A 21,104-nucleotide genomic window follows, 5' to 3' on the forward strand; every position below is an offset into this window, starting at 1 on the left:
GGTCCAGCGCACCTTTAATCTTGAACCTCACCGACAGGAAATATCAGCCTGGCATCTTGCCCTCAACTTGCTACGGATCTGCTTTATGTGGCCACACACATTATTGAGGGCTGTGATTCCACTGTCATTACAATATAAAGGTGAAGAAGCTCAACGGTTAAAATTTGTTTAAGTAGATTGCAATAGTACATGCATGTCAAGATTCTTCTTATAAGACAACTTTAAGTAAACCATCTGAGGTAAATTCTTGGGTGAAAGTGTAAACACTGTTCAGGGTTGCCAGGTTTTACAACAAAACCCACCCAATTTGCTACTCAAACTAGCCCAATCGCATTTCAAGGGTAAAAGTCGTTTACCGGGGAGTAAAGTACACGTTTTTTGGTGGGGTTCCCCTGGTAAAATTCACATTCCAGGGGCTAAATATCACGTTATTGGGGTCACTTCAACCCACAGACATGAAAAAAAAAAAAAAAAAAAACCTGCTGCAACAATTCTGCTGGAATCCACAGACTTGGCAACACTGACATTGTTGATCTGTGGTACTTTTAAAACAGCAATATGTGCTCAGCCAATGGTGTGAGTTTGGGGTGGGGCTATCAGTTTGACTGGCTCATTTTACATTCCATAATTCACCATAGTAGTTCTATTAAGGACTGAGCTTGTATTTCCTTTTTTGTGTGGTATTGCTTCTCTACTCAGATCCAACGCTGAGATAAACATAGACCTTCACTCATCTTTCAACATCAAGATTAATAGACTCCCAACACTGTGACTAAAAAGCAATTTGACTGACATGTAGAAATGCACTTTTCCTTCTGGGGTTGCTTATCAGAAGATTTCATACCACAATCCTGCCTGTTTCGCATACTACAGCGGTTGTAAAATGATGTGGCGAAATAACCCAGTAGTTACTGATTAGCCGTGCTCTCATGCTGAGGGATTGTTTGCACTAAGGTCTGTGGTATGACCTGTAGTGTGACGTCAGGGAAATATCTGGCAAAAACTCAAGTCAGAATTTGCTTTGCACAACCTGTCTGCAGGATTCTGCATTTGAACTAGCTCTTCCGACTTGCCCCATGCCCACAAGAGGGCAGCAAGAGCTATGAGGGCAATTAACTCAAGATTACTGTATGTGGATCTATGCACACACAATGCCTCAGGGATGTTTAGCACACATGGGCATCAAAATACATGGCCATTGAAAAAAATCTTTTTTTAAACACTGAATGTTGACATCATAAAGTGAATAACCCTCTTTGTGTCAATATTACTACTGATAAATTGTATGACTTTCAAGGTTTCTAAATCCACAATTCTAAATAGCAGTGTCTGTGACCTCTCATATCTGATTGGCTGCAAGTCATCCTTTTTAAATGCGGATGCATTTATTGTTATTGATATATCAAAGGAACGGATCCACAGTGACAGACAGACAGACACGCCAGTCAAAAGTTTTTGAACAGTAAAATTTTTAATTTTTTTTTTTTTTTTTTAAGAAGTCTCTTCTGCACACCAAGCCTGCATTTATTTGATCCAAAGTACTGCAAAAACTGTAAAATTTTGAAATATTTTTACTATTTAAAATAACTCTTTTCTATTTGAATATATTTTAAAATGTAATTTAGTCCTGTGATTTCAAAGCTGAATATTTAGCATCATTATTCCAGTCACATGATCCATCAGAAATCATTAAATATTGATAATAATAGTAATTATAATAATAAATGTTTCTTGAACAGCAAATCAGCATATTAGAATAATTTCTGAAGGACCATGTGACACTAAAGACTGGAGTAATGATACTAAATTTAGCTTTGAGCACAGGAATAAATTAAATTTTAAAAAAAAAATATTCAAACAGAAAGCAGTTGTTTTAAATAGTAACAATATTTCACAATATTACTGCTTTTGCTGTTTTGGTTCAAATAAATGCAGGCTTGGTGAGCAGAAGAGATTTCTTTAAAAAACATTAAAAATCTTACTGTTCAAAAACGTTTCACTGGTAGTATAGATAGATAGATAGATGCTTTTTTATTTTTTCTTAATATTTTACAGTGCAACCGTATTTTATTTAAAATATTTTTACCGTATATGGTAAGGTAACATACTGTTAACTAATTAACATAGTATTTTGCATTCCTTTTCCTATAACATTTTTGCAGTGTAAGAACATGTGGTTTTTCCGCTGCAAGTCTCACCGATAAACCCGTCATCTTGTGGGACTGGGGGACACGGGCGGGGCTTCCCTACACGCCACACCCTTAAACTTTTGAATATTAAAATTACGCATGCGTTTGCCACCCCCGTTAACTGAACTTGGTGTATTGAATGCGCAGTCAGTCAGTCGCGGACAAACGCTCTCATGGCTTCTGTGTAATGTATACCCGCCGCTGAGAGAGAAGCAGAATAAGAAAGATAAGAATTTCAGATACGCTGGGATAATAAGAGGCAGCTTCCTACACATTGGACAGTAGTCTTCTGAAAGAAATAAAGTTGTTCTCCACCCGTGCATGTTAAATCGGGGAGTACATTAGAGCCGTGAGGCGGCTAGAACTTCTGAGTCTCAAAGCAACACCAACAAGAAGGCATGATTGTGCGACGGAGTTCAGTATTTTCTGCTTTTTACCTTCATGCCTTTTTGTTATGCTTGCCGACGAAGGTGAGTGCGTTTTAAATAACTTAACTGTTGTTTTTTGTGCTACTTATATTTAAAATATAAAACACAAAGTTATGTATTCTAAAATAGCATGTATGTCTAGATAAATATTTTATCTGTGATACCACAAACAACCGTGTTTGGACTCTCTCAGCAGCGCAAACGTTCTGTATGGTTCACTTAGACACTGACAGATTGGCAGACAAGTTTAGCTATTCCACAAAATGAGACAAATCTGATTTCACTGCACTTTATGTACACGGATTTAAAGTTTGTTCTGCTCAACAGGTGTCTGACGCATCGGGGCACTTCGAGCTGGAAATCGTATCGATGCAGAATGCGAACGGCGAGCTGCAGAACGGCTCTTGCTGCGACGGCGAGAAGAACCCGGTGGATCGCAAATGCACGCGGGACGAATGTGATACATATTTTAAAGTTTGTCTGAAGGAATATCAATCGCGAGTTTCCGCGGCTGGGGCTTGCAGTTTCGGAACTGGATCTACGCCCGTTCTCGGTGGGAATAAATTTTCGACCAAGGGAACGCGGAGTGAAAAGTCAAGGATTGTTTTACCCTTCAGTTTTGCGTGGCCGGTGAGTAGATGCCCCTGCTTTCCCATGGCGATTTCTTGTTTTAGAACATATTTAATGAGGTCATAGCGGGTTCTGATGACGCGAGGTTGGTGAAACAGTGTAGCAATGATTCGATCCACGTGTTCGGTTTGTTCTGGAGTTTATACCTGCTCGATTTTAGTTGTGAACAAAAGCAACAACTGAGAGGTCTTCATTTAAACTACTCAAGCACTTTGTTTACTGATGTAGAAAGTTGAGTTGAACGTGATAACGTTTAAATGTTAAAAAGATGTAAGCAAAGATGTTTCTTTGGCAAAACATTTATAAATGTCTTGATTAGAACTTCGTGCCATGTTGACAGTGGCCTGCAGTAAATTCACTCCTCATGATGATCCTTTCATGTCTCCTCTTTGGCAGTCAGCTAACTTGGTAAATAAATACATCAAATAAACAGTTATCTTGCACCTACTCAGCCTCATAATTTATGTCACTTCAATAGAATGCAAATAAAAGAAGATTTGTTTGGAGCTAAAGCTCCATAGAGCAGAGATTTACCAATGTTTGTCTTGCAGCTCTAAAGAATTTATGAGTTGACCGTGATCTCTTGAAATGGTTGTCATCTGTTTGAGGGGCTTTTATAACCTGTGTTATCAAGCCAGTCTAAACTGCAGGTGATTTGCAGTAAATCTGTGTGTTTTGATATGCAGCAGTGTAATGGAATCCCTACTGTAGTATGTGGTGTGATGTCTGCCAACATGAGGGTCACACTTAAGTTAAATAAATTCTGGGTCCCTGAAGGTACTCCAGGGGGGTCAGTGGAGAATGTAGGCTAGATAAAACATACTTTTTTAGGATTTCTGACTATGTATTTTAATGAAAGTATTACCTTGAGAAAATCTAGCTTTATTTATACTCAGGGTCACAGGGTTGGAATCAGGTTGGGGGTTGTAAAGGTTGTAAACCTTGGTGTAGTGTAACCTAAAACTGTTTATTTTAGTAGCAATACCTTTGTTGCAGCTATTTTTGTGGTATTGATCTACTTGATACAGTTCTCTGGGATTCCCTATTCGGAAATAGACATTCACAGGATTCCCACGGTCGTGCAAAACATGTCAGGAAATGTAATTTGGAGGCCTGTAAAAGTAATGCAAATTAATCAAGTCTTAAAAGGCATGTAACAGTTGTAAAATTAATTGGTATAAAAGTGTGGGAACCCTGTGTTAATTTCTCAAGAGCTGTTGACTGTGGGGATGTTGAACTGTCCTGTTCTGTTGGCGTGAGCGCTTGTGCACCTGCTCGCTTGATGATGTCATTGCGGATACATTCTCAGCGGGTCAAAACGATAAAAAAACTGGAAAAAAAAAAAATAAAAAATCAAAGGAGAAACTGTCGGGCTGAAAAAGAAAACGTGTCCCTGTTTGAACTGCCCACCTGTCCAGTATGTGAACTAGATGCCCGGTGGGCATGTGTTGATCATATAACACTTCAGCTATTTTTGCGATGAGCACTTCCAAAGCATATTGCAAATGGTTTCTTTTAATAATCGAAATTACGATTAAATCTAAAATTACGACGGTGCACACTTCAGTCAGTCGCTAATTATTTTTTCGGTTGGCAGCTGGGGAGAGTTGAAGTTTAGGCTTTGTGTCAGTCACGGCTGGCTGGAGACTAGGTATGGCACCTTTTAACTTTGCAACCCTCGGTAATTACTCTCAGCAAGTTCCCAGACACAACAGCCAAATCCCGTCGCCAAACTTTAAATGTTTCATTTACAGGCATACCACCCATTTATTTTGCACCTTTTACTGCATTTGATTGCCCCGTGCTTTTAGTTTTAGAGAGGGTAAAAGAGAGCGAGAGAGATAGAGAGAGGGTTTTAGGCATGGCCCACCCAGACAGAGCCAGCTTCAGTGAACATGAAACAGGGGGTGACAATAGCTGGGCCACACTGGCTACAGGGAGGATTACTGTGCATAATGGAGCCAGTCCAGGAATAATGCCGGCCCAGGGCAAGCAACAGGAAGCTGCGTTCGACTCAGCAGTGATGAGATCGGCTCCTAGACAAACCCACCCCAACTCTGACCTTACTTCTCATACTGGCCGTTTCAGCAAATTACAGCGCTGCTCTCTGGCCCCGTGGCCCTGAATGCACCTGGGGCCTGTCTGCTCAGCATGAGCCAAAAAGCTGGTTCACCAACAAATTGGATAATTCCTTTTTTCCTGTCCCATCTTCCATTCTGTTTAATAGTCTGTGAACCCGTTCCCTCTCCTAAAAGCCAAACTAGTACTTATGTGTGTATTTAATGCAGTCCCTTTCAAAGTAAACACAAAAGTAATCCAAACCATATTTTAAAGTGCTTTTCTGAGCACATTCTGTCCATTTCTCTTATGCTGTTGGGAAAGACAGCAGGCTGAGGGTCGGTGTGGGAATACAAATGCAGGTGAACCATCCACAAGCCTGAGGGAGAGAGCTACGGGCAGCTAAGGGGATAATGACATGTTTGCTTTATACGGTCTCCTCTGATGTGGCACTTAAGCGCAAATTACTCAAGTCGTAGAACGGGGAAATGCATCATTTGTCTTTTTTCTTGCCCCTGAATGAGGCTATTGTAATATAGTGCAGTACTGATGTTTTGTTTAGCCAACTTTTCTTAATCGCCTCAGACTCATGATGTTACCAGGAAACATTCTGTTCTATTGAGATGTCTAATCTTGAATGCGCACCCTGTGACTGGATACCTGACAGCTGATGTGCTGTTTGATCCGATTCCCTCCTCAGTCCCTGCCCGCGATCACCTTCCTGAGTGACAGGAGATTAGATGGCTGCCAGTAGCGCTTGTGTGCGCACAGGTGACTGACAGACCTGTTATCAGGAAAGCCTGTCTCATTTTCCACGCCAGAGAGAGCAGTGAAAGATTGTCAAAAGCTTTCCCTGTGAGCCCCCCTTATCTCCGGCCACCAGTCCTGATAGGAATCTCTACAAAAAAGGCCTTCCTTTTGTGATTGCACCTCCTGTAAAGCAAAAAAGGATGGTTACCTTTTTGGCCATAGTCTAGATTTCCAGTCTACTAATGTAAACGCTGTTGACTTTGATTGATTGGAATCTGCCGGAGTACATCCGGAGCCATTGTTGAACGTTTGTTACTCTTGCATGTCAGCCTCTCCTTATTAGCAATCACACTTTTACCACCGGAGACATCACTCGACAGATTCCCACAGCGAGTCTGTATGATAAAAGCAAAAAACGAGCAGCCTCAGATGTTTGTAGAAGCCAAATGCGTCCCGTATCAGAGCTCAGAGAGCACGTGTAGACCTTTATCAGATGTCTGTGTAGTCCTAGAGCGATAAGGCAAATGCAATGTAAAGTTTGGGAATCCGCTGATGGGGATAGCGAGAGTTCAACGATGACACTGAGGTCACTGACAAGCATGGGAAAAATTAACCTGGCAGCAGCAGGCATTTAGAGCTGATAACCACATTGTGAGTTATGGAGTGAGATCCACAGCGGCGATCCTCTTTTCTTTAAAACCTCCTCTGCTTCCCATCGAAAATCTGTGAGTGCTTCTCATTCATTTTGCCTGTTTAAACCCTTATAGGGTGCAACATGTTCCTGCAGCTCAAAGAGTAGAGCATGTCACTGGGAACACCAAGGTCATGGGAGAGAATGCATGAACTGATATGCCTTCAATCCAATGCAAGTCACTTTTGATCAAAGCATGTGCCAGCTACACTCTTAAAAATAAAGTTACTTTAAAAGGTTCTTCACAGCGATGCCATAGGAGAGCCTTTTTGTTTCCACAAAGAACCATCTCTTTCTTACCTTTTTAATCTGAAGTGAAACAGAAAGATTCTTCAGATGTTAAAGGTTCTTTATGGAACCATTTGGACAAAAAATGTTCTTTTATGGCATCGTGAGTGTATGTATTGCTTACAGTAGGTTACTAAGTCCTGCCCTTGTTAGTTGCTGTCCGGTTGCCTCTGATCTGATGGGAGGTCTTGCTTTAGCTCATGTCCGGACATGTCCGCAATATACGGCAGCGGGCACTTTTTAAACACGGCGTGTGAAAGTGCAGGGCAGCGGAAATCAATGAGCTGTGCGCTTGATATACATAAACTAGCAAGATTTGTAAATTCAATGGGGGCTGCGAATCAACAGCGTGTTTGTGTTCACAATGCGTTCAAGTGTGGACAAGGAGAGGAAGGACAAGGTGTAGTTTAACGGATGTGACACATCAAATAAACTTATATTTGTACCCATATATCAAACTTTGATATTTGATGACCATAAACACAGCAACTGTGAGATTGCTAGATAGCTGGTTAGTTGTGTCATGTTTATTTATTTATTTTAGGTATTTTTAGCACCTGTGCTTTAATAAGCGCTTGGACGTTCTGCATAGTAAAACTTTCTCAAAGTAGTTGTATCTTTTAAGTAATGCACTTAAAACATTGCCCCTACATACGGGTAGAAGTCCTTGGCTGTTGCATCTTGGCCATTCGAGGTTTTTTTTAAATGTCTTGAGTTTACCAAAAACTTTGGATATTGAAAACCGATTGATACGGTTAATACTGAAATTAGATATTCGATTGTGCATGCTTTTCTTTTTATAGGCATTTAAATGCATTCATTTGTAGTATTAAAAATGGCTGATTTAGCTTTTAGTCTTTAATTTACATTTATTCAGACAAAATAATATAGAATTTTATAGCATGAAAGTTGTATTGTAATATTGGCTAGAATCACTAGTACAGCTTGATTGACATTTTCCACTTAAGGTGCTGCTTTGTTTTGGCGACGTTGTTATCTTGATATTCTTCAGATCATTGAGATCCGAAGGACCCAGACTAATTTTAGCTCTTTGTACAGTGAGAAGTGTTGCACATTGGTTTGTTTGAATGGTCTGGCGTAGAAGACTGAGGATCCATCGTTGCTGCAAAAGGACAGTGAGAACCTTGGTGATGTTGGAAATTCCGTGGTCCCTCGTCAAGAGTACGAGTATGTGAATCTGACAAGTAGGTGCCAAAAAGAGACGCTTCAGTTCTGGCACAGGTGCGTTCGCACGCACTCTCGTTTTCTCTCATATGCTTCTGCTTTTTTCGATCAGCTTCTAACACTAAATTCTAGATATAGACGCTCATTTTATTCTCTCAGGCGGAGTAATCTCTCTCTCTCTCGCTCGTTCTTTCTCTCTCTCTGTGACTCTTGTTACCTGATACCGGTGAGAGCCATGATGACCTTAAGTCAGACAAAGCGTTTCAGAAGTGCTGAAATGTAGCCAAGCCCTCCAGAGATCTCGGCCTGCATTGGAATCATGCTAAAAGCAGCCCACCCCCCGCAACTCCCTCAGATCCTCACTCCACATTCCTCTCCGTGGGGAAAAAGAGGAACAAAACGCAGCACACAAAAGACCTGAAAGCGAGAAGTGAAAGGGGATTTTTGTGGGTTTTTCAAAGAAACAAGTTCACTTTCAACCTGCAATTTTCTTCTCATTCTCGTAACTCTTTCAGTCAGATATGTGAGCTCATTATGCAGAATTGACATCAGTGGGAATTTTATTAGTATGTATGTACTGTAAGGCATTTGGTGGAAGAAACAACAAAATGTATATATATTTTTCAAAATATGATCCTTGTTAGAACTAAGGAGGTGTATGATACTTGAACAGCATTGGACTGTTAGCATTCCTATTGCTAAACTGATACAGAAAAATACATTAGCCAGTAACCTGAGACATAAATGTCATTGACTCATCACATGATGACATCAGCTGACCAGCAACTCTGACCGGTGACTGGTAGAAAAATTACATCATCAGGGAGTTGCTGATTGGCTCATTTACAATCCCACACTTTTCACTAGCATGAGTTAATTTCCCACTTTTAAAAGTGGTTAACATAAAACATCTCAGGATTCCACAGCAAAAATTGTATTTCAATTGGAAAAGTAGCTTTTTTACCCTCCAGTGGGTTTTGCTCACCAGCCAAACCTTTACCTCTTAGGTCAAAACTGTGGTGTTCTTGGAGTACCATGTAAATAATGTGGTACATGGATATGAATCATTCATTATCACTGTATATATTGAAGAACCATGATGCAGCCATCCAATTCCATGACTGTGTTCCTCAACCATTATATAGTCAAAATAGGGTAGATGTTTCCTTCCAAGCAGTCAAACTGCAAATTACATGGCTAAATCACTAAGATGGTACTAGGACTTCTTTGAATGTACCAAATGTTGGACCTAATGTCCTTACAATAACCGCTGAACTGATGCCACATAACTGTCAGTGAGACTAACACAACCCAGTGATTCAACTCTACTAGACCCTCACACATAATAAACACACACATGTAAAAGAAGTCTGAGGTCTGTCATTTCTGGAAATTTCATTATTATCTGGGAAGAAAATTCAGAATGGAGAGAAACAGCCTAATGCTGCAATGCTTAATTTGTTTTGTTTTCTTATCACTTGGTTTGAATCTCCTTTTTTATGCATTTTATGCATGTAATACTTGTTTTCATGTGAAGTATTTGGTTCTTATTGTAATGATTTTTTTTTTTTTATTGTAAAGCACTGTGAGTTGCATTTCTTATATGCAAGGAGCTATACAAATGAAGTTTACTATATTACTAACATTATTACATTTTTATTAATTGTTATTATTTCACATGCACAAGCAAATAAGTTTGATTTAACTAATTTGTTGATTAAGTGTCACTCAGGTATACTGTGAAGGTTAAGAGAGCTGCTTGGCTCTTTCAATTAATTAAACAAGTCTCCCACGCTCATATTACCAAAACAAGGATGCTTGTTGATCTATTCTGCCAGTCATTGTTTAAATTGTAAAGATGGTGATACTGTATCTGCTCAAAGCTTCAGGAGAGCACTACCAGATAAGGTGAAGGTTGTATTATTCTTCTGATCTTTCACGGCACATTTCTCAGCGTGTCCCCATGGTCACATTTTGTCAATGGTGTTTATTGGTTACGAGTCAAGGTCCCTGACTATAGCTCTGTTGATGTAAAATGATCTTTGATGTTTCTTTGTTTTGGTTTCATTGCTGACTGCATGTGTGTTTTTCTCTTTCAGAGGTCCTACACGTTGATAGTGGAGGCCTTGGACTTCAATAATGATACCGCCAGCGAAAGTAAGTAGCGGGATCTTTTGCTGTTTGTTTTGCTTTTTGGTTGATTATGTTGTGCTGTTTTGTTTGTTTCTCTCTTTGATGTGTGTTCTTTGTTTCTTGCTCTGTTTGATTTGTGCCTAATTTTGTTTCTTCTGCACAACTTTTTTCTTTTGTTCGAACTTTGGGAAAAAAATTCAATTTTGTTTTGTTTTGCTTAGCTTTTTTTCTGTTTAAACATTGGGAAAAGTAAGAAATTAAAGTTTGTTTTGCTTTGCTTTTTCTTTTTTGTTTCAACTTTAGGAAATGTAAGAAATTAAAGTTTGTTTTTGTACCATTTCCGCTCATAGCATGCTGGTCTTTAAAGCAAATGTGCTGACAGGTGTGTGTGTGTGACAGGACAGGGAAGAGAAGAAGAGGAAGACTGTGTGTGTGTGTCTGTGAGAAACATTGTTGAGGGGGCCTCATGCTTATGAAAATGTTTCCGAATACCTGATGACTAATGGCAGGTGTTGGCAGTCAAGGTCTCACGGCCTCTCTGTCACGGCGCATAGCTCAAGCACAAGGTTATGTTTGCTATAACCTCTCTCTTCTTACACCTCAACAGGGCTTAACACTCCAGAAACAATCCCATTTAGACACTAAACTGAGTCTGGTGGAGTTCATTTAAATAGCTGTTCTGGATTGTGTTACCATTAACTTTGATATAGCAACTTTGTGTTGAAGTTGTGCTCTTGTCTTGTACTCTACAGTATGTATCAGCTTATAGACTGCAAATGTTAATGGTTTCTCTGATGCTAGAACCTTACTTTTTGGATTGGTTGTCTTTCCAAATACTCAGAGGCATTTGTTTCTGTTTATTGGACTGAATATTTAAATGAAATATTACAATCTGGAAACTCCCAAATCTGCAGCCAATTCAGACTTGCTTACATTTGTGACTTTGCTGTGTTTTGAGAAGTTTTAGTAACAACTTTAGTTTTATAAATATTGTAAAATAACATAATGTCCACCAAAGATAGATTTTGCCAAAACGTACTTTTTAAAGCTCAGACAGTGGAACATGGTGCTAGCAATGCCAAAGTCATGGATTTGATTCCCAGGGAATGTAGAAACCAATCAAATGCGTACAGTACATTAAACGCATTGCAAGTTGCTTAGGTTAAAAGTGTCAAACAAATGCATTTGACAAATACACCACCATTTAAAAGTTCGGGGTTGGTAAGAATTTTTTTTTTTTTATGTTTTTGAAAAAGTCTCTTATGCTCAATAAGCCTGCATTTTTCTTAAAAATACAGTAAAAACAATAATACTGTAAAATATGATTACTATTTCAAACAACTATTTTAATTTATTGTTGTGATGCCAGTGGAGAATTTTTAGCATCATTACTCCAGTCTTTAGTGTCACACGATCCTTCAGAAATCATTCTAATATGCTGATTTCATGCTCAAAAAAACATGTCCTATTATTATCAATATTTAAAACAGTTGTGCTGCTTAACATTTTTAACATTCAGGATTCTTTGATAAATAGGATTAATGAGATTAACAATATGAAATGGAAAACCTTTAGCATTATAAATGTCTTTACTGTCACTTTGGGTCAACTTAATGTTGACCAAACAATTTGTAATTTCTTAAAATTGTACTGACCACAAACTTTTGAATGGTTATTTATCGTTATTTATATCCCTAGTAGAATTTGTTTTTCGTTTTTGCTAGCAACTCTTATTCTTTGTCCTAAGAGCGCAGAGTTTTTTCTGTCAGTTTAATGTGACTTCCTCACCCCACAGTGAAGTGGATCAGGCTGCAGGTAGTAAAGACGTGACACTTGGCTCTGGCCGCAGGGTTCAGGGTGCAAGTGAAATGCCACAACGACCCTCTGCATTCCAGAGTCCTATGAACTATAGGCCCACCTGGCCTCCATAATATCAACTCTTTTCCCTCTTTCTACCTCCTTAGAATTAATAAACCTTCCCATGTTGCATCAGTTTGCAGAGAAGCTTTCTTGGTCTGAGAGGTGAACTTTAAAGATAAGTGTTTATGTGAAAGGGAGGGATAGACATTTCACAGTCCTCCCTGCCCTAGTCATATTTAGGAATGAAATGGTGAAAGATGTAAGCTCTCAGCTTACCTCATCTTCTGGGGGTAGAAACAGCACAGTTAGGAATAGAGATGTGAAGTATAACCAAAGTCTTGTTAGGTAGAAGAAATTTCACATCACTGAAAGAATAAAAAACATTATTGTTATTTTTGACGCAGACAAAAAGTCTATATAACCTAATCAAATATTCACTGAATAAATATTGGAACCTGAACACAAAGAAATAGCTAATTTAGGGGTTCTCAACTCTCACTGTAAAAAAAAACAACAAAAAAACGCAATGTGTTGGGTCAACTTAATTTGTTACCCTGCAGACTTAAAAATTTAAGTTCAGTCAACTCAAATAAGTTTAATTAACTTGAAAAGTTAAGTTGTGCTAAGTGAAGACTTAGATATTTGAGTTGACTAAACAAACAATTTGGGCTTGCTACCCAGCTGCCTTAAAATTTTAAGTTGAATGAACTCAAATATAGTTGTCACTTAGTACAACGTAACATTTCAAGTTGACTCAACTTTTTTGAGTTGGCTGAACTTAAAATTTTAAGGCAGCAGGGTAACAAATTACTTTAAGTTGAATCAACAAATAGTTCCATTTCCAAGATCCATTTTCTTGCAGAGTTTAGCTCCAACCTTGATCAAACTCACCTGTCTGTAATTTTCTAGTGATTCTAAAGACCTTGATTAACTTGTTCAGGTGTTTTTGATTAGGGTTGGAGCTAAACTATGCAGGAAAATGGATCTCACGGGCCAGAGTTGAGAACCCCTGAGCTAATCTTGAATCTAACATTGTAAAATGGATAGTTCTGTCCATATTGGTCATATCTGAAAAGCTTCTAAAATATAAAAAGCAACTTGAGGTGTTGCTTGGCGGCTGCAAAAACTGTAAACTTTGCTTCTCATTGTGCTTAAAAAACACACCCTTTGATAACAAGTTCTTCCGCATCTCAACTTGTTCTTGACATGTTGCGTTCTGTATTTTCAGTCCTGCCCACCAGTAGGCACATGGAAAGACTGTGTGTGTGGTATAAACATAAACTCTATCACATTTCTACCATTCTACCATATAAAATATGCTGTCATGATGCCCAGGACTGTGTTTCGAACATCACTATAAACCTAAGTAGATCACAGAGACCACGTGTCAATGGTTTCTACAATCTACTTACGCTTACAGTGCTTTGGTGAAACACAGCCCAACCCTAGTTGGGAGTATTTAAGGATGAAATCTGTGGGTGAGTGGGCGGGTGTTTGATTGTGGTCAGACAGTTTGAAGAGAATACATGTCAGTTTACTAGTATTTACATACATTTATTTCCAGTAAGTGTCTCTTAGATACTACATTTATATGTTTAATCGATAGGCTTTCAAACTTGATGACAAGGATGATTCCTTTACAAAGGACCTCCTTCCTTAAAATAATGGCTGCTATTTATTTTAAGACTCAATTAGGGGTTGTTCACACAGAATGTGTTTTTGACTTCCACTTGCAGAGTTGCTTATCCATTGTTTTTCTAGTGTTTGACCACTGACTTTTGCAGCATCTCTTGATGTGAATGTTCCCTACTTGGAAAGACTTTAACACAAAGACAAAATTGTCTTTGTGTTAAATCCAAAATAAAATTAATATATATCTGGAAAAATTAAATATAATTAAAACAAGTATTGATAATTCTAATTTATTTCTATAGTATAGTCTTTATAACTTTTTTTCTCTACAATTTTCCATGGACCCCCTTGTGGCCATCTTGGCTTCTCCAAACCCCAGTTTGGAAACCCCTGCTCTAATCTATTCCTCTGCATGGGATCTGAATCTACTGGGTGAATATGTCACAGAAAGAGAGAGAGAGAGCGAGAGAGCAAGACATTGTTTATTCACTGATGTCATGGAAGTCCTGGCTGCCAGTAGGATTACATATTGTTTGCACAATGTAATTAATAGTAAAAGTGGCTTTTCTTTCCTATAGACATGAGGGGTCATTTTAGGCCAGCGTATCTTTAATCTGTGAGCAACTAGATATCGAAACATTAAAGTTTCCCAGTTAACCTTTAACTCTGAATTGTGTGTGGTGGTATTGTGTCAAGCCCTTTCTGACTGTTACGCATTTACTCTTCAGGTGTAAAGCTAATCGAGAAAGCCTACCACTCTGGCATGATCAACCCAAATCTACAATGGCAAAGGCTGACCCACAACGGCCCCATCGCCCAGTTTGAGTACCAGATTCGGGTGACCTGCGATGAACACTACTACGGATTTGGCTGCAACAAGTTCTGCCGGCCACGTGACGAGTTCTTTGGACATTACACCTGTGACCAGAATGGCAACAAGACATGCCTGGAAGGATGGACAGGTCCTGACTGCAATACAGGTGAGCAAGTAGACTTTTTTTGCATTTATTTAATCAAAAATAAAGTGAAATATTGTGAAAATATGACTGCAGTGTAAAATAATTGTTTTCTATTTTAATATATTTTAAAATATATTTTTTTTCCTGTGATGCAAAGCTGAATTTTCACTAGCCATTACATCTTCAATGTTGCATGTCACTTCAGAATATAAACTGATATCCAGATTTGGTGCTCAAAAAATACTGCTGCTTTTGTGGAAATGGTCCATTTTTTATGGAAGCCCAGTTCAGCCACTGAATAAAAAATAAAAAAGGTAATTGGAACTGTTTATCTCACAATTCTGACTTTTTTTCTCAGAACTGTGAAATATAAATGCACAATTGCAACTTTATATATCAGAATTCTTATAACTCGCAATTGCAAGTTTATATCATACAGTTGCGACTTTATTTTGCAGAATTGCGAGTTTATCTCTCACAATTCTGACTTTATAACTTGCAATTGTGAGTTTATATCTCACAGTTCTCAGAAAAAAGTCAGAATTGCAAGTTTGTATCACAAGTTTTGATAAGTCGCAATAACCTTTTTTTATTATTTATGTAATGATGGAAACGGTCTTCCATGACTGAATAGAAAGTTTAAAAAAAAAAAATAAAAGCATCTATCTTTTTTTTTTTTAACAATCATGGAGGACAGGAAATGAATGCATCTGATAATGAAGTCAAATGGTTTGCAAGCTGTTGACTTTTAAACAGTTGCCATTTTAAGAGAGGCTAGTGGGTGAGGGTAATAGTTTGGAATAAGCTGTGAACAGAGAGCGCAGCACCCGAAGCCTGACGACAGGACTCAAATTAGAGTAGGATTCAGTTAGGACACTCAGGGGTTTGAAAGATTCCTGGCCCACACATTGCCAAAATGTTTTTATGGGTTAACAGGGGACAGTGAGACCCAGCAAGAATGGGGAACAAACTCACTCTCATTCATCTTTTCCCACTCTTTCTGTTTTCCAGCAATCTGCAGACAAGGTTGCAGCACCGAACACGGATCTTGTAAGCAACCAGGCGGCTGCAAGTGAGTTATCTGCAACATTATTCTACATTTTTAGTGTAGAAAACTACTTGTCACCAAATTAATTTTGTCCTCAGTCTTGCTCTTTAACATTTTGAGCCTTGTTAAAGTGCGAAAGATACAACAGTACAAGCTTTCACTACAACATGGTTAAATCTTGTTAGAATCCATGTGTCCTGTTTGACCTATCAAGCTCTAATTCGGGTCCACAGACAATGAAAGCATAGATTACTGACATCCACCTCCAAATATTCCAACATGGCTGGTGTTCAGCACTGTGTCAATAAGGCCATGTTGTAGAGACAACTGAAACACAAAGCTATTTTTAGCCATTTAATGTTTTGCTTTTGTCTGGCTAGATGTCGAAGCCTTATCTACAAGCCGTAATCTGCCAAGTTCAACCTTTAATTTGGTTTTAAAATGCACTGCTTGTTTTACTAATGATGTATGAATTTGGCCACAGGGGAAAAGAGAGCGATGAATATCTGTGCGAGTTCGCATACAGCTATAGCTCATTGATTTATGAGTGCATCATAAATACTTTTGTTCTCATTTGTAACACTGATGCGTATGCAAAATTTGTCATAACCTCTAACTGGCTTGTTTAATACATAATAAAACAACATGGTGGTTTATTCTATTGTGTTGTTTCCCTAGAGAACGGAATTGGGAGCAATTTGTATGTTTCCCTTAAGTTAGGTTTTGCTTTGCAGTGTGTATGATTTTTGCATGCATGGAATGAAATGCATAAACAAGGCTTTCCGAAGTTATTCGCTTTGTTATAAAGGAATGCGTCATGTGTAACTTATTTGTGTTGAGTAGGGCACAGAGTTAATGAAAATTCAATTTCTTGCGCAACAAACTGGTCTTCTATTGGTTGGGGCAAGTCATGGCAGGTTTTTAATTGGGCTTTTTCTGGTTTCGTTATAGGTGTTTGCTTGTTTTTTGGTCATTAGCCTGATGTTAGTGATGTTTTGTTTGACTGATTCTCATCATTGTACCATCTCTGAAAGCCTTCGAGATCAAGGCTAGAAGTCTACGGAATTCAATGTATACTAAAACCTCAGCTCTTTGTTACATTTGGCATGATTATATCCCATTACCTATTCATCTCTCACTGAAAGCTTGCCAGAACACACAACCATGCAATTGTGCAACTGTTGTAACAAGAGCTCTTACTGTGCTAAATTGGAACCGCCGAGGCCTACGGTCGAGGTGAAAATGTTACTCAACCATGCTGATTTAACGCCATATTTTTGCTTTAAGTCACATCGCTGATTTGAAACAGTGTTTTGTGAATGTTTCTCATAGTTAAAATCTTCTCGCACATTTAAGAATAGTTGTCTTTAATCACAGAGAGAGGTTTCCTCAACCACCGTGTTTATTTTTACAGCTGAACTGCCGCCTCAGGCTAATTGTTTTCTTTTTTCCCCAGAGGGCAGTCTGTTTTCCTGTGGCTAAGCGCTGAAGTGACTTACTATCTCATCTGAATCCTTCTTTAAGAAGCAGGTTATCGCTCGGCTGTTTAATTACTGCCATCTTAAGAGGGAAGAGTAGGGGAGAGCTATCGCTGAGCTGTTTTGGGGATGGCTTTTAATTACAGGCTCAGAGATATTCTGCGGCCGTAGATCTGACTCTGTTTTTTCGTTCCCGAGGCGGGGAACGGCTACGTGGGAACAGGAGTGAGAATGCAAAAGAACCCGCCGTAAATACATTGGCCAATGAAGCAGTTTACAAACACAATTTCCCCCACCCAGACGGTCCGAACAGTTCTGGGGCCAAGCCGCTCTGCTTTTATTGAGACAGAGTGTCCTGCCACAAGCTAATGTTAGTCTCTCTAAAAGACCCAGCGGAGTTTTAAAGCTGCTGTTTGTTGTTTGCATGGCTTGGCATTAAATAATCAGACAAGAAGTTGTCGGCGGTTCTCTTTTCCCAGTGGGCTGGAGTGAACTTTTAAAACAGAGTTTATGAAAAGGGTGACCTTTCAGCATCGAATGCCATGAAAAACAACACTTTTTTAAAAAGTTTTGATACGTACTTTGAGAACATTATGGCAATTTGTGCTTCAGAAAATCACTAGACATTGTTGTGTGGTGTTGTCGTTATAACAGAGCTTACGCCTTATGAGAAAATTAGAGAATTGGAAAAGCAAACCATTTCTAAAAGAGGTGTGGGTGAATATTATTGGAATTTTTCAAAGGGTAAACAAGAACATTTCCTTCTCTTTTTATCAAAATAACATGTCATTAAAGTAATATTGTGTTAAAAAAGGTTTTGCACTGTTAATCTCGTCATGAAATTACTTACTTTGTTATTCATTTTGTCCATGTTAAATCGAACAATAACATCATCTCACTTAAATGCATTATATTATATATATATATATATATATATTTTTTTTTTTTTTTTTTTTTTGGGTCTACAAGGTCAAAATCAATGTGGATCAGTGGATAGTTTAATTTTGAAGGGGTAAAGCACCCAAAATTAATGAAAATTATGTCATTAATTACTCACCCTCATGTCATTCCAGACCTGTAAGACCTTCGTTCATCTTCGGGAACAAATTAAGATATTTTTTGATGAAATCCGAAAGCTTTCTGACCCTGCATACACAGCAACGTAACTACCACGTTCAAGGCCCAGAAATGACATTGTTAAAATAGTCCATGTGACATCAGTGGTTCAATCGTAATTTTATAAAGCTTTTTGTGTGCAAAGAAAACAAGAATAACAACTTTATTGGAACAAATTTCTTCTCTTCCGTGTCAATCTTCGACGAACGTTCACAAGATTTTCAAAAATATCTGAATTTGTGTTCTGAAAATGAGTAATTAATGACAGAATTTTCATTTTTGGATAAATTATCCCTTTAACACTAACACTATGCAGAAAATTCCTCTTGCCATTTAGTGACACTTGCCATTTTTTGCCATTTAGCATTTATAAAACCTTACCTTTGTCTTTGTTTGTCTTGTCCAGGTGTCTGTATGGTTGGCAGGGTCCCTATTGTGATAAGTGCATCCCTCACCCGGGCTGTGTACACGGAACCTGCGTTGAACCCTGGCAGTGCCTCTGTGACACTAACTGGGGTGGACAACTCTGTGACAAAGGTAAGCACACGTTCATTTGACTTTTTCAGTCTCTGTTTTTGTTTCCTAACATTCAGTACTAATCCTATTCTTAACTCTCAGATCTAAACTACTGTGGAACTCACCAGCCATGCCTGAATGGAGGAACGTGCAGCAACACAGGGCCTGATAAGTACCAGTGCTCTTGTGAAGACGGCTACTCTGGGGTCAACTGTGAACGAGGTGAGTCCGTCATGCTGTAGTCTTGCTAGCCACACATTGAAACAACAACTTAAGTCTGATTCGGCTTGCAGATTGTGGCTAAAAATATCCAAACAGTCAGGACAGGTCAGTCAAAACTGGCTAATCACAGATTGTTTTGTTTTATGTGCACTTTATGGGTGGGCTTATCTGAAATGGTAGATATTTCAATAATAAGCCAATTAGAAATGGTGATTCTTGCCACTTTGTATGCAATATGCATTAGAGAGTTAGTGAAAAGACCATTGGCAGTGCCATCTGAGTCTGAAACTAGTTGTTTTGTGTACTAGTTGTTCTGCAGGTATAATATTTGCATATTGTGTGTATGGTTTATTGTAGCAATACTGGCAAAAACGTTTTACCATCTTGTCATGTTTACAACTTTGAAACATAATGATACTGTAGGTGCTTGAAATTTGATACGCGGAACGGTTTAGATGCAGTCGTTCAGCCTGAATTTGATTGTCTCGTTATAAATCTTTACCGTCATTACGCGCTGCTTGCTGTGTTTCTGTTGGCACGAGTCCATTTTATACACAGTGCCATTTTGTTATTGACACCAAGTGAAATTCTCCAGCAGTGCCATTGCATTCTGGTAAAACTAGATGGAAAAGGTCATAGACTGCCTTTGGGGGATCAAATGATGTCAGACTGCGGGCCTTAACTGTCTACAGTGTCAGGAAGGGCGCCCAGGTCTGCTAATCCTCTGTTATGATATGTCCTGCCAGTGGATCTCGTCTGTTTTGACAGTCAGTGGTTGGATGGGTATAGTGATGAAATCTGCCAGATGGACTGTCATGGCTTTTTTCAAACCCCATCTGCTTCTCGGATTCATATGATCCAGATTCAAGCCCTCGGGGTAGTGACAACCTCCTGGGGCTGTGAAATCTTCCCCTATCCAAACCATTGGAAGAATCATTCAGGAAGATAAAAGCTTAACTAACTGTTAAGTTAACGGGGTCAGTCATGTGACTGCAGTGCAAAGGTTAAATCAGCATACTGTGGTCACTGCAGAGGTTGACTTAAGGGCATATCGGTCCTATAGTTCACCCAGAAATTAAAATGATAGTTTCTTGTGTTCACAGCTGAACACGCCTGTCTGTCCAACCCTTGTGCGAACGGAGGGACGTGCAAGGAGACCAGTCAGGGTTACGAGTGTCACTGTGCAGTCGGTTGGAGCGGCCCATCGTGCGAAATCAGTAAGAAGGCACACAAACACACTTAGAAGAAGATATGCAAGCAATACATGATTTGTCTAACCTGCTCTGATCTTGTAGATGTTGATGATTGTACACCCAACCCATGCAAACATGGAGGAACCTGTCAGGATCTGGTTAATGGCTTCAAATGTACCTGCCCTCCTCACTGGACCGGCAAAATGTGTCTGATTGGTGAGAGATTAGTGAAGCAATTTAAAGTTGAAAGACTTTCATCATGCATTTAACTAGGAGTTAATCACAAAATGTATTCTCAAAGATGCCAACGAATGTGAGGACAAGCCATGTGTGAATGCCAAGTCGTGCCACAATCTGATTGGTGGATATTTCTGCGAGTGTCTCCCTGGCTGGACGGGCCAGAATTGTGATATAAGTGAGTATAACAATCTGTATTTTTCTTTTTATCGCTCCATGTGCGTGTGTCGATTTCTATGTGCTGTTTTTGGCTTAAAAATTCAGACATATTTTTCTCATTTTCAGACATAAATGACTGCCAGGGTCAATGTCTGAATGGAGGAACTTGCAAGGTAGGAGATCTTCTGATCTTTTACTATCAATGTAGACTACTGTTCAGAAGTTTGGGGTCAGTAAGAAAGTAATATTTTTATTCAACAAGGATGCATTAAATTGATCAAAAGTGACAGTTAACTTAGAAGGTTTCTACTGCAAATAAATACTGTTCTTTC

The 21,104-nt window shown here is 38.9% G+C and overlaps 1 protein-coding gene across 1 annotated transcript in view; it reads left to right on the forward strand.

Annotated features, from left to right (window-relative positions):
• The first annotated feature begins 2,336 nt into the window (after positions 1-2,336).
• jag1b (jagged canonical Notch ligand 1b) overlaps positions 2,337-21,104 on the forward strand; it is a 36,038-nt gene continuing 17,270 nt past the window's right edge. The window contains exons 1-11 of the mRNA XM_051126445.1: positions 2,337-2,659; positions 2,945-3,247; positions 10,319-10,376; positions 14,573-14,824; positions 15,815-15,875; positions 18,852-18,982; positions 19,064-19,183; positions 20,287-20,400; positions 20,479-20,592; positions 20,678-20,791; positions 20,899-20,945. Coding sequence (XP_050982402.1) covers positions 2,588-2,659; positions 2,945-3,247; positions 10,319-10,376; positions 14,573-14,824; positions 15,815-15,875; positions 18,852-18,982; positions 19,064-19,183; positions 20,287-20,400; positions 20,479-20,592; positions 20,678-20,791; positions 20,899-20,945 — 1,386 coding nt within the window. The 5' untranslated portion in view covers positions 2,337-2,587. The remainder of the gene's footprint in view (positions 2,660-2,944; positions 3,248-10,318; positions 10,377-14,572; positions 14,825-15,814; positions 15,876-18,851; positions 18,983-19,063; positions 19,184-20,286; positions 20,401-20,478; positions 20,593-20,677; positions 20,792-20,898; positions 20,946-21,104) is intronic.

The sequence above is a fragment of the Labeo rohita genome, chromosome 13 (genome assembly GCF_022985175.1).
Source record: "Labeo rohita strain BAU-BD-2019 chromosome 13, IGBB_LRoh.1.0, whole genome shotgun sequence".
In the NCBI taxonomy this organism is placed as follows: Eukaryota; Metazoa; Chordata; class Actinopteri; order Cypriniformes; family Cyprinidae; genus Labeo; species Labeo rohita.